The 13,486-nt window shown below is 38.5% G+C and overlaps 1 protein-coding gene across 16 annotated transcripts in view; it reads right to left on the bottom strand.

The window, feature by feature from the left end:
* rap1gapa (RAP1 GTPase activating protein a) overlaps positions 1 to 13,486 on the bottom strand; it is a 75,508-nt gene that overhangs the window by 3,521 nt on the left and 58,501 nt on the right. For 10 of the 16 annotated variants that reach the window (XM_077569381.1, XM_077569389.1, XM_077569303.1 and 7 more), the window contains 9 exons: positions 12,757 to 12,828; positions 12,592 to 12,678; positions 12,350 to 12,502; positions 7,263 to 7,397; positions 5,076 to 5,153; positions 3,035 to 3,144; positions 2,840 to 2,959; positions 1,176 to 1,287; positions 511 to 604 (listed from right to left, as the gene is read on the bottom strand). In XM_077569381.1, the coding sequence (XP_077425507.1) occupies positions 511 to 604; positions 1,176 to 1,287; positions 2,840 to 2,959; positions 3,035 to 3,144; positions 5,076 to 5,153; positions 7,263 to 7,397; positions 12,350 to 12,502; positions 12,592 to 12,678; positions 12,757 to 12,828 (961 nt within the window). The remainder of the gene's footprint in view (positions 1 to 510; positions 605 to 1,175; positions 1,288 to 2,839; positions 2,960 to 3,034; positions 3,145 to 5,075; positions 5,154 to 7,262; positions 7,398 to 12,349; positions 12,503 to 12,591; positions 12,679 to 12,756; positions 12,829 to 13,486) is intronic. The other 6 variants (XM_077569266.1, XM_077569291.1, XM_077569282.1 and 3 more) reach the window with 6 other exon arrangements.

Here is a 13,486-nt window from a genome sequence, read left to right as displayed (position 1 = left end):
GACAACGGCCTAGAGCAGGGGTGGCCAAGTTCGGTCCTCGAGAGCCACTATCCAGCCTGTTTTCCATGATTCTCTCCACTAACACACCTGATTCATGATCAGGATCGTTGTCAGGCTTCTGCAAAGCTTGCTGATGAGCTGATCGTTAGAATCAGCTGCGCTGAAGGTAGGAAGACATGGAAAACGGGCTGGATAGTGGCTCTCGAGGACCGAACTTGGCCACCCCTGGCCTAGAGTAAACATTGTACCTAAATATTTTCTTATAAAATAAAAAAGTGACTAAAATAGTGATACCTTGAAAATGTAAATCTCTCTCCTTCTTGCTTGGTTATTCAATTCAAGCTGTAAACACTTTAGTTCTTCCTCCTTATGTATTCTACAGTGTACAGTTTGCTTGGCAAGTATTTTTATCGAGGACTGGGGTCTCCTGCGCTTTAGTATTCGTTATGACTTTTGTACCGCATATACGAGTGACGACAAGCCTGCCTTTTGATTTGCAGGTCGGCTTACCTGGCGTGCTGGCGCTGCTCACGCTGTCGTCCAGCCACGTGCTGTACGTGAGAGAGTCCCGCTTGTGTGGCGTGCCGGCGGACGACAAACTCTCCTAACAGATCGAAGACCACAAAGCAACCCGCGTTTTGACTGTCACGTGAAAATGAACAACGTGAGGAGCACGTGGGAATATTTTGAAAGCTGGAAACTTTCTATGGGAAAATGTTTGCTTCATTTTGATTTGCTTGTGTTGGGGGTGAGTAGTATTTCACTCAATGTTCATGTTTTTGTTCTTCAATGAAATAATTGATTGGTCATGTGGGGACTCATGAGTTTTTCAAAATATGAGCCGTCGTTTTAGATCAGAGGTCTGCAAGTCTGGTTCTAAGCCTATACAGCCCGTTTGCCATGTTTCAAATCAAATGTTCAGGATCATTATCAGGTATAAATGTGTTAAGTTAAGAGTGTGGCAATGGAAGGAATTAAACTCATATCTCAAGGCAAGGCTGTCTTTAAAAATAACGTTAATCTGTTGTTTTTTCAATTTTATTAGAGCAAAACCGAATGTTGATATTTATGCTTGAATATGCTACTATTTCAAAATTCCGCACCTTAACTCTCCATGAAAATTTACCGGCAACTTTATGAAAGTCTTCCCTCCCTTTGCAGTATTAGAAACTCACCATGCCCGTGTCGTAATCCTCCACTGCCTCGCTCTCCTCCACCACGCTGGCGAAGCTGCTGGCGTTGGATGAGGAGCGCGAAAGGGTGTTGGCCTCAGGGATGGATGGCGCCCTGACGTCCAAAATACAAACACAGCATATGCTGAGTTCAACCAACAAACCGCCACAGCAGCTCATCAAAATCTGCCTATACAGACGCTCCCCTACTTACGAACATTCGTGTTACAAACAACGGTACATACGAACATGTCTGCGCGCATGTCAAAAAATGTTCGGAAAGAGATTTTTTATTACGCACTTTTTTCCGAGTACTGTAGTGCTTCTTTCCGCCGCTAATACCGACGCTTGGCGCTGTGAGAGCTCACCCAGCATTGGAGGCTCAGCAACGTGTCGAGGAGGAGGAAGAAGAAGAAACGCCTGTCGCTCATAGATAAAGCCATCGCACTCTTCGAGCAGCAAGACCCAAATATTGAACGTTGCACAAAGGTTGCAAATCAATTGAATGATGCCATACAGTGCTACCGCATCATTTATGATGAAAAAAGAAGAAAACTGTGCAATCGTAGTTAGATCGCTTCTTTCGGCCAGTTTCTAGTAAATCCTCCAAGGAAGATACTCATCAACCCTCATCTTCTTCTCCGCGACAATCAACTTCTTCCTACATTGAAGTTACGGAGGAGGAAGTAACTTTTGAAGCCCATCCCAGCGACGACGAAGAACCTCTCATGATATAAAATCCTCCTCTTCCTCCTCCTCCTCCTCCATCAAATCCTTAAGCATCGAGTACATCTTCCAAAAGTAAGTTAAACTTCATTTTATTTATCTTATTACGTACATGTACATACTGTGTGTGTCTCTCGCTCTCTCTCTCTAACATACGTAGTACAGTACTGTACGTATTCTCTTTAAACATAAATTATAATACAAAATATAGCACTGAAGCAACTTACGAACAAATTCACCTTACGAACGATCGCTCGGAACGTAACTCGTTCGTAAGTTGGGGAGCGTCTGTAATTTGTTCTTTCTATTTTCAATTGACTGAAAAATGCAAATGATGAAAATGTGACTGTTTATTTATGCAATCTGTTTTTTTTTCATCTAACATCTAAAAATGTCCAAAAAAATAACATACGAGAATTGAATTGTTGACCAACTTAAAAAATGGCTTCAAGTGGTAACACACAATTGAATTAAAGTGAATGTATTAAGTTTAATGTTCATTAAACTTAATATATTCATTTTGGATTAACTTAATTCAATCGTGTGTTACTACAACTTAGAGCAATTTTTAAAGTTGGTTAACAATTCTCTTTTTAGAGTGATTTTATTTTTATGATCCAATTTTAGACTCACATCCAAAATAAAAAAATATACAAAATGGGCCATACACACGAGTGTGTCTTATTATTGAGAAATTACAGTAATTCCCCAAATGTCTTGAAATAAATGGTTTAACTTTTTCACGCTGATAGGATTGTACTTATTACACACGTAGGTTGCCATGCATTTATTTACAGTGGTTATTTTTCAGAAAGCTGGTAACATATTGTGACTATTTTAATTGTAATCTGACCTTCCCACTGAAATGCTTAATTTGTTAGCATGCATAAGAATGAGTGAAAATTGGAAAAACAAAAAACAAATGATACTACAAGTCACACCTGCTCTTGGCGGTGGTGAGCGCCTCAGGTGAGCTCTGATTGGACGAGTTGTCCGATTTCTGGTCCTGAGAGACGTGGCCGCTGTCGGGGGTCTTTTGGGTGTTGGGGGAGTTCTCTCTACTACGCCGTCAGACACAAAGCACGTGAACACTTCAGCGATTCTGCTGCAGTTAAGATGACTTATTCAAATTGCACCTTCTCTCCTGCACTTCCTGAATGTTTTCAATCCCGATGGCACTACTTCGCCTGGAGCTGAAAGGACCAGACTTCTTCCTAGTGGGGCTTTTCCCTGGGATGATCAAAGACTGCCAGGGAAAGAGAGGCAAAAATCACAGTTAGACTCATAAACATGAGTATTCATTAGTTCATATTTGAGTTATTAATGTAAATATCTGCTTCTTACTAAAATGCAGCTAAATAAAGCAATCAAAACATTTGACGGTGTCAATCAAAAAGTTTGAAACATTTTCTTGGATATCATTAAAGTTGTTAATGTTGTGGCTGGTGAATGTGTTACATGTAATTGTTGTGCTGTAGTGTTACTTTTGCAATTGCTAATTTGATTAAATAAAAAAGTGGACTATGCACACTGAAGCTGAATGCCTTTGCAAAATGCGCCCAGTCAGCAACCTGACCTCGAAAGCTTTAAAATTACATCTGGAAAGCTTTGTATTCAATGTTGCATCAAAGTACAAGAGAAGTACTTAAAAAAAAAAATACATAAAATTACGGGACGTTAAACCATAGTTATCATTTATTTTAAAAACATAAAGAAGTGAAAGCCTCTTGCAGTGAGTAGAAAAAATATTAAGATGGGAATCTGAAATATAAGCGAGTGGCTTTGTACTTTAAATGCTTACAAAATAATCTCATAAATGCCAATTTTTTTTTTTTTTGCAGCGCAGTGGTGCCTTGAGATACAATTGGCCCGACTAACGATGCACTATGGTGGCAGTGAACTTAACTCGCTTCACAATAGTCACAAATTGCTAGGTAGTGAACACTTCTTCAAAAACTTCAAGACGCTATAGACAGGCTGATTGTTGCGGTGTGACACTATAATATACATATAATAAAACAATATTCACAGCCGTATATTCTTTATCCTCTGTGAAGAATGACTACTAAGGATTGATCATCTTCATGTTTTGCCGTATGTCTTTATTATACTGCCACCAGCTGGCCAAGTGACACACTAGAGGCTGAGAATCCTGCGAGATTCAAACAGGATCGGAGTCAACCGCTGCGTTTTTTGCTTTGTTTTGTTTTCTTAATGTAGCTGACCTCCAAAATGAGAGTCATTCTAAACGGGAGCAGGAGTCTTTTTCACCAGGAATGGGACGGGAGAAGATTTTTTTTTCCCCAATATGGTCCGGGACTGGGATGGGATAATATTTTTTCTGTGGGAGTGGGACAGGACGGAGATGAAAATCCACTCCCGTGTCACCCTCTAGCATGCACACCAGAAGGAGCAGCCCAATGTCCATTGAAAGGAAACAAAACGGTGATACTAACTATTTCTTCTTTATATTCTATTAAATTATATTGTATTTGTTAATATAATATCTTAATTTCATATAATACAATATTATAGAGTCGAGTATAGTCTAGTTAAAAAAAGACAACTGTTTTTGGGAGACTGGAACAAATTAATAGCATTTCCATTCATTTCAGTGGGGAACGATGATTTGAGATAAGACTGTTTTGAGTTGTAAGTTGTAACGGTCACATAAACCGGACTGGTATCTCAAGGCACCATTGTGTTTGTATTTGGAATTTGGGTGTTACGTTGTTAGTACTGTAGTATATAGAATTAAAAAAAAAAAAAGCATTTTACTCAAAACATACATAAATCGCTTTATACTTCCAAATCTGTCATTTTTCAGGAGACCCCAAAAATGGCATGTCTGTTCAACCATTAACACTGCATTATCAAAGAGAGCAAGCCATTTTCAGCACTTTAGATTGGCCAGTAATTTAAAAAATGACACCCACACGTGTGGACTGACCAATAGTTTACATTTGTGACTTTTTTTTTTTTTTAAGTTGCCAAACTGTGACTTATGAGCTTTCGGCCCAACACCAGCGAACTATCAAAATTGGAAAAACTGATATTGAGGCTATTTAAAAAAAAAAAAATGTAATTGTCATGAACATGTCTAGGACTTGGCAATGGTGCAACGGTGCCGAGCAGACAAACAACAAACAGAACAAGAGTTGAGAATTAAACATGAACCTCTTCTACTGATCCTATTCCTATGGCACTGCCTCGACGTCCATATTTACTGGGACTTTTGCCTGGGACAAGCAATGACTGAGCCAGGCAGGAAGAGAGAGAGATGGAGAGGGACAAAGAGAGGGGGGGGGGGTGGTGACAGTCGACAAGGAGGGTCAAAAACGAGATATAAACAAACATGAGATTCCATGCATGTCGTGTCCCTTCAAACAAAATACAAAGCGTGCATCGTTTGGGTTCCGCGTGGTGTGACACGGGCGGCTGGATGAGAGAAAGAAAAGGTGAGCCGGATAAGTCAGCCTGTGAGGAGAAGAAGATGCAAAAATAAAATAATGCAGCAGAGCACACAAAGTAGCAGTTAAACACTCGGCTTCACACCAAAGCAGAGCTTTTAGGGAATTAGTTGAAAGGACCATTGTTAGTGTTCATTTGCCAACCTGGAAGTGATACACAACGGTTTTTAAATAAATACTGAATTCATTTTTCAAATACATAACACCACCTTCCTAAAATAATGGTTGGATATATTAAAAGACATATTTTGACCCCAGGAATGAAATTAATAAATGTATAATAATAATAATAATAATAATAATAATAATAATAATAATAAAGACTTGGTCCAGTTTTTTGTGATTTCTGCTCAAGACTTGAGCCTTTATTTTAGGAAGGTGACGATGTTCAATATCTGATAGAGGAAAAAAATATCATGGCAATGGCGATGTTTGTGTCCATGTAAAACAGTGAGAGCCTTGGGACCGCTGGTCAGATTTACACTCAACTATGATCTTTTTATTATGTACAGTACACCTAATGGACAAAAGCTGTGGGACAATTATCCTCAAACACCTAAAAAAAAATATGTAGAAACAAGCCAGTGATTTCACTTTACAGGGACCTCAGCATAAACCTTGAAAAACACTATACGTACCAGCAACAGATATTGACAGCCGCAAAAATTAAACGTTTATCAACTACAAAGCAGAAGGTACACCAGGCAACTAGTTGCCCGGTAATAGCTTCGTGTTCAGACAGGTGAATAAAATGAGACAAGATTATCTGCATACGTACTTTGTGATATTTTCGTTTGGTGGTTTTTGTGAGAATTTTCTAATGTGCAATATGTGAGCTGTCTTAGTAATGGTTGGGAAACACTGTCATAATGTGACACACACCAAAAAAAAAAGAACACACACCCCCACACCCAGATTAAGGCTGTACAGTAATCCCCCCTCCATCACGGGTTCCGGGTTCGCGGTCCCGCTATTTTGTGGATTTTATTTTGTACAATTTGTAAATGTATTTTGTTTTGCTATTTGTTTATTTTTGGTGTAATTCCACTGCCCACCACTATATGGAGGCATACTATTGTGTTTGTAAATTTGGAAAAAAGAAGATGAAAACAGGAAGCACGTCTATTTTAAGATCAGTGTTTGCTGCAGAGTGTTGAAAGTTAAATTCTCTTCAATCCTGCTTTTCACGCCTACAGAAAGTGACGGCTGTAGATTCACATTACAATATACATCTTTGGGCATGATTATTGAAATGTTTTGAGATCGTAAGTTTAGTTTGTGAGTTTGGAAAAAAGAGAATTTGTTTAATGTAAACAAGAGGTATTGGTAAACAGTAACTCAATTTTTTTGTCCTATCCATTGCTCATGCTCTCTCGACTTGTTTAAATGTGCTTGCATTGTTTTAAAGCTGTTTGAAGCCCTTTAAAAAATGATGTGTCAAAAATGCAATAAAAACATGCCTGGGGGGTATTTTAATAGTGTATTTCACTAATCACGGGGATTTTTGGAATGTAACCCCCGCGATGGAGGGCGGATTACTGTGTTCATCAGAATCTAAGAGACAAGTTGCTCAAAGTGTAACAAAAGTCTCAGGTGCATGATGACCTCATGACCTCATGCAGCTGCAAGTCTGCCGCTGCTGTGAGTGGAGTGGCTTGTGTTGGCAGACAAATGTGCACGCCTTGTAAAGAGAGAGCCCAGCCCCACGAGGCACACAGCTTCTGCCAAGCGAGTGCGCCGCGCTTCTCTGTGAGACGTTAGTGCAGCAGGCAAGTGAGAGGAGGGGAAGGCACGAGCGAGCGAGCGAGTGAGCGAGCTCTACTAGTTCTACAGGAGAAAAAGAGGGCCCGCTGCGCAGCTCCCCAAAGAGCAAGAGGAGCGGGGCTGTACTTACTATCCCTGGGAATTTGGGGCTGTCTGCGGGTGTGTTGTGGTTAAAGCTTCCGCTGAGGCTAGCGGGCACCGCGTGCGGCTTCTTGAAAGTAAGACCCATGGCGTCCATAGATTGGCTCCTGCTGCGTATCACCCGCTACGGAGAGAGACGAGGAGGAGGACATGCATTGAGATGGCGACCACCCCTCGGCATCGCTGCTGGACGACGGGAGCCTCAGGGCTGATTCTCAACAGTCGAAGCTACAGGCAGAAAGCCTGATGTAGGGCTGCACCAAATAATCATCTTCACCATTATTCTCATCAATAATGAAATCACGATTATTCTTCACGATTACTCATTATAAGGGATCGATTGATACTCGGCCGGGACGATTATCAGCTGGGACGACATTCAGCATCTTGACAAATATCGGCATCCAACTTTTTTTTTGACGGCCGATAAGATATGAATTTAAAAGTTCAGGGAACTATTAACTCAATCACTGCCATAAATTCATTAAAAAAAAGAAAAGAAAAGATTATTATTATTATATATATATATATATATTGATTTCACTAGCTAACTCGCAATTAATCAAATTTTTTATATCTGTTCTAAATGTACAATGGGAAAAAAATCTAATTTTTCATACTCTTAACAAAAGTGGAAAAATGTTAAACTAATAGAAATAGTTCAAATGAATTTTTGACGTTTATAACCGTCAATGGCAGTGGAATGAATAAAAAAAAAAAAGAGATTATTAAAAACTTGGGGCGCCAGGCGATTACAATTTTAATGACTTCACTAGTTAACTCATGATTAATCATAAATGTTATACCTGTTCTAAATGTACCAAAAAAAAATCTTGTTTTTCATACTTTTGTTAGCAAAAGTGGAGAAAAATGTTAAACTCATAGAAATAGTTCAAATGAATTTTTTGACGTTTATAGCCGTCAATGGCAGTAAATGAGTTCGTTTACATTTTTCAGTTAACTTTATGAGAGATGCTGCTGACCCTGGGAACTCACTGCACCTTTTGCTTTGGTTTGATAAAGATAGGTGAAAGTCATAACATTTCAATTATTTTGACATTTCGGAGAACATTATTTACTGTAGAAAACCTTTGGGAGCTTTTTACTTGTTTAAGTTTTCATTTAACTTCTTAAGACATACTGATGACCCGGTGAGCTCTGCTACAATTTTAAAACAAAAATGCCTATTGTCTAAGATTTTATTTTATTTTTTATCAAATCTGAAATGTTGTACAATAAACATATGCTTACAGATATTACAACAAAGTTAAGAGTTGGAGTTTAATCAGTATCAGTATCAGCCCTGGAAAAAAAAAAACATCAATCTATCTCCAGTCATGATGTCAGGGAAATCTTTTTTTTTTTTGCACTACTTTTCAACAAACAGTATGTAAAAAGTTTTTAGTTATTAAAAATAATAATAATGATATGCAGATTTTAACTATTTGCCTGGTTCCTAACCCCTGTGACTAGTAAAAATCCGCATATAATCGATGCACATTATAAATACATGAGAACAAAAGAACATTAATTGAAAAACTGATCCTATTCACCGTCTAATGAAAAAGCGTCTTGTGGCACCTTGGTGCCAAGGAACTATGTTAACTCTTTGACTGCCAAAAACGTTAAATAACGTTTCGTAAAATCCTATGGAGGAGTGCCAAAGACGTTAAAAAACGTTTTTTCAAAACAGGTGAAATTAACCATTTTCTATTGTTGATTACTCAAAAACGGAATAAGGTAGAAACAAACTTTTTTTTCTGATAAAAGATGAGAGTCCAATCTTGTTTTGGCAGTATGTGTGTTTCCATAGTCCAAACACATAATTTTCTATGGACCTTGAAAGATCAGTCAAAATGCTTAAAATCGGCTGGCACCCACGGCATCCCTTTTCTGAAAACGTCTGGCAGCCAAAGAGTTAAGTGAGAAAAGAAGCTTCATTTAGACAGATATAGCCAATAGGTAGTACTTTGCCTCCATTTTGTGGCATCTATAGGCAACTATGAACAAATGACTTTTTTTTTTTTGTTGCTATTCACTATCAAAGAATGCGAGACGTATCACAACACTTTAAAGAGATGGGGAAAAAAAACTCTTGCTTGCATAGCTCTCCAATTAACTTATTGGAAATTCTTGTATAAACGAGGATAAATGGCTAATAGGCGTTATCCATGAAAAACGGAGAGTGGTTCCCCCCCTAATAAACATTAATTAAAAAAAATAAAATCAAAAAATATATTTAAAAAGTAATAACTTTTTAAAAAAGTTTAGAAAAATAATTTTGTATTTAAAACTGTAAATTATATTAAAAAAAGAAAAATACAGTAATTTAGAAAAAACATACTAGAATGAAAAAAATTGCAAATGGTTAACTAAATGTATATATGTTAATGCTGATCCCTTTGGAGGCACTCACTTCTCACCACAATGCTCCTAATCTCCAGTTTTTGCTATTCTTCCTGTTCTCGTCGTGACACACTTTCATCAGTCCACCCAATGACTTTAGGCTCCCGCTAAAGTGTGTGCTCGCTTGTTACTTAGGGAGCTTCATGAAGCCTTAACCATGCGTTTGCCCCTGGGTTAGCTGACTGCAAGCTGCAAAAGTGCTTGATTTACATGCGTAGCAGACCCTGGATTTTAAATATAAATATCAGTGACATTCCCGTTTGAAGCTTAAATCGTGATCCCGATTACAATTCCATTAATTGTGCAGCCCTCGCCTGGTTGCGAATTCACTCTGACAGACAAGGAAGAAACCGTTACGTTTTACTAGCCGCAGGTGGCTCACGTGACGCTTAGTGAGCTCGTAAAGGAAGCAAGGGAAAGTGGAGCTCTGCGGGAAAAAGCCAAGTGTGAGAAGAGTGGAGAAGCGGACACATCTGGAGGTGAAAAGCACGCAGAAAGCAAAAAAGCATGGGAGCAAAAAGGAGAGTGGCGTGATGCAGCGGGACACGGCATCTTCCTGCTAAAGTCCTCAGAGTCATGAAAGAACAGATCCACAGCCACAGAGGAGACAGAGAAGAGAAGACAAATGCCAGTTTCATGCATCATCCTGCATCACAGCGGTCCCCAAACGCTGGGCGTGGCCTTGGTCTCACTAAGTCAGCCATTTTGAATACAAACAAACTCATTACATTCAACAACAACCTCCACTGAAAATTTTATTTTGTTTTGTTTTGATTTTTTGATTTTGTTTCTATGCCAATTCGTCAAAATACAGCGGTGCCTTGAGATACAAGTGACCCAAGTTAGATTTTTCAAGATACGAGCTGTTATTAGGCTGAAGAACGATGTGGTCAATTTAACTCATTCACTGCCATTGACAGCTATAGACGTCAATAATTCATTTCAACTATTTCTATTAGTTAGATTTTTTTTTTAACTTTTGTTAACAAGAGTATGGAAACCTAGAATTTTTTTATTTTACATTTATAACAGATATACAATTTTTGATTAATCGTGAGTTAACTAATGATTTCATGCGATTAATTATGATTTAAAATTTTAATGGCCTGACGGCCCTAATTTTTAGTATTCTTTTTTTTTTTTTATCATGTCAGGCGATTACATTTTTTTATGGTAATTAATCACATGATTTCAATAGTTAACTCACAATTAATCACAAATGTCATATTTTAATATTAATTTCTAGGTTTTCATACTCTTGTTAACAAAAGTTGAAAAAATGTTAAACAAATTGCAGTAGTTAAAATTAATTTTTGACATCTATAGCCGTCAATGGCAGTGAATGAGTTAAACAACCTTTTAAAGCTTGGCTTTCGATAATGTAACGCCATATAGCTTAATGCCAACAAACAATACAAAAATGCCATAAACAGTTGCGATGAATGTAAACGCTAGATAAGGATTGATCAATTCCGGTCCTCGAGGTCATAAGTCCTGCATGTTTTAGATGTTTCCGCCCACTAGCACACCTGATTCATATAATCAGCTGATCAGCATACCTGATTACGATCCTGATCTTTGGTATCAGTTGTGTTGGTAGGCGGAAACATCTAAAACATGCAATTGCTGAACCCTGCGCTAGAGCAACAGATTTAGACAGATAATATGCAAATACTCAAAGACAAATATTCTTTATCCTCTGTGTAGAATGACTAAAAACACAGCTGCTTACTGAGAAATGGTTAATTTGCGCTTATGAATGTACATAATCTTATGAGCACAACAACTGTATATCCACGTCTGTAATATGAGACTGCCCCCAAGTGGCCAGGGTGCATATATGTACAAGAAGGAGCAGAATGTCTTTTGAATTGAAGCAAAAAAGTTGGAAAAATGTTTTGTTTTCTATTTCATTGTCATTACTGTATATTTCTGCAAAATACATTATTATGGAGTGCTCTTTTTCTTATTAAAAAACATCTTACGAAATACTTTAATTTTGGAGAGAAGCTCAAGCAGATTAATTTCTATTTCTATTCATTTGGGTAAAAATTAGGGACGTAACGATATCTAAAGCTCACAGTTCGGTTATCACACAGTATTGATTTCATGGTATACATTTTGCCGTATTGTGGGAAAGGTTACGGAATTGCAGGAATGTTATTGCTGCAGCAATAATAATGTGAAGCTCACATTAACAAAACGAGTATTTCTTGTCATACGGTTTTCATTTATAACAGAGAAATGAGATATGGCCTATTAACAGTGATTTCATTGCCTAAGTCCAAAAATTCAAGTCAAGCCACAAACACGAACCCTCTCAATAAATGCAACACAGGTACAGAAAAACCCAACATAAAATACAATTATCAACTAAACTCTTATTGTTTCTTTCTCCACTGCATCAACTTGCATCTCAAGGCACGACTGTTTTGCTTTTCACAAACCCGCCAGTGTCGCAAAAAAGGTTGGGGACCGCTGCTGAATCACTTCTCGTCAAAAAATAGTTCCACATTCTGAGAAAGGCTTTTTGCCAATTTCATCTTCCAAGAACGCCAAACTATTCCTTTCCTTTGTGTATTCCCCCCCCCCCCCCCCACTGAGTCAGCATTATTTGGAAAGGAAGTGAGGCTGTTTGTTGGAAGCCTCTGCTGCCGCCTCGCCAGTTACCTTGAAGGACTCAAAGAAGCCTCCGCCTCCTCCTCCGCCGCCGCCGCCGCCGTTCTCCAGCTTGTCGTCATCTCCCCCGACGCCCATCATAGCCTGGCTGTTCACGTGCAGCTCCTCGTACAGCGTTTCCAACAAGGCCGACCGCGTTCGCTCCTAACTCAGTCACACACACACATGTGAAAAGGACACACTTGTTGTCATTTATATCTGAAAATAAAAGTAAGTAAGTAAGTAAGACCCACCTCTAACTTGGCAAACTTTTCAGCTTTATAGCAGGCGTATTCAGCATTGATGAGTTTCGTGAAAAGGAATTCATGGAACTCAAGGCCCTGCAAAAATAAATAAATTAATCGATCAAACAAAAACAACTGAAAGAGGGATGTGATCACAAGTTGTCACTTTCTTACTTTTCTGAAGACGGCCGGGTTTGGGAGGGCGGGACCGAAGAAAGGTACGTCATCTCGTGCTGCCACGGACACCTGCCAGTTTGATGTAAAGTGAAATATGATGCCATTTTTCCACTAGGCTTTACGTAATCTTTCTTTCTTTCGGCCGATTAGCGATAAATGAGTTTGAAAAAAAAAACAATGACCGATCACCGATTCGATCAGAAGATGAAGCAATTATATTTACTCTACAGTCGACCGTCGCCATTCGCGGGGGATATGGACTGCCCCGGCCCACAAATAGCGAAAACCCACGTATAACTCACGTCAATTGAAATGCATGGGGGGGGAATATTCTTCAAAAAAATACTGATAGACATTAAATTTAACATGTAATGTCTTATTTTGTGGAGCCAATCAATGACGTTAGTGATCGATCAGGCAAATTAAGACACTATAGCTAATCATTTTGCATAAAATGCCAAATATCGTCGTGTCCCGAGCCAGCCGATCAGATCAATGTAAATTCTATTTTCCACAAAGGGTTTGCAAGGATCAAGAATGACTTCACTCTTGTCACCTCCTGACTTGAATGACTTCACTCTTGTTTTATTCTATAAATTGGTGGCAATGTAACACACATATCCTGTACTATTATTTTTGATATTAAACATAACTACTAAATAATAAAAAATAATAATAAAAGAGAGTGGATATTTGAGAAGCTCTTAGCAATGGTCACCCAATTCAT

The sequence above is a fragment of the Vanacampus margaritifer genome, chromosome 1 (genome assembly GCF_051991255.1).
Source record: "Vanacampus margaritifer isolate UIUO_Vmar chromosome 1, RoL_Vmar_1.0, whole genome shotgun sequence".
Lineage (NCBI taxonomy): Eukaryota > Metazoa > Chordata > Actinopteri > Syngnathiformes > Syngnathidae > Vanacampus > Vanacampus margaritifer.
This window is presented reverse-complemented; position numbering and strand designations above follow the sequence as displayed.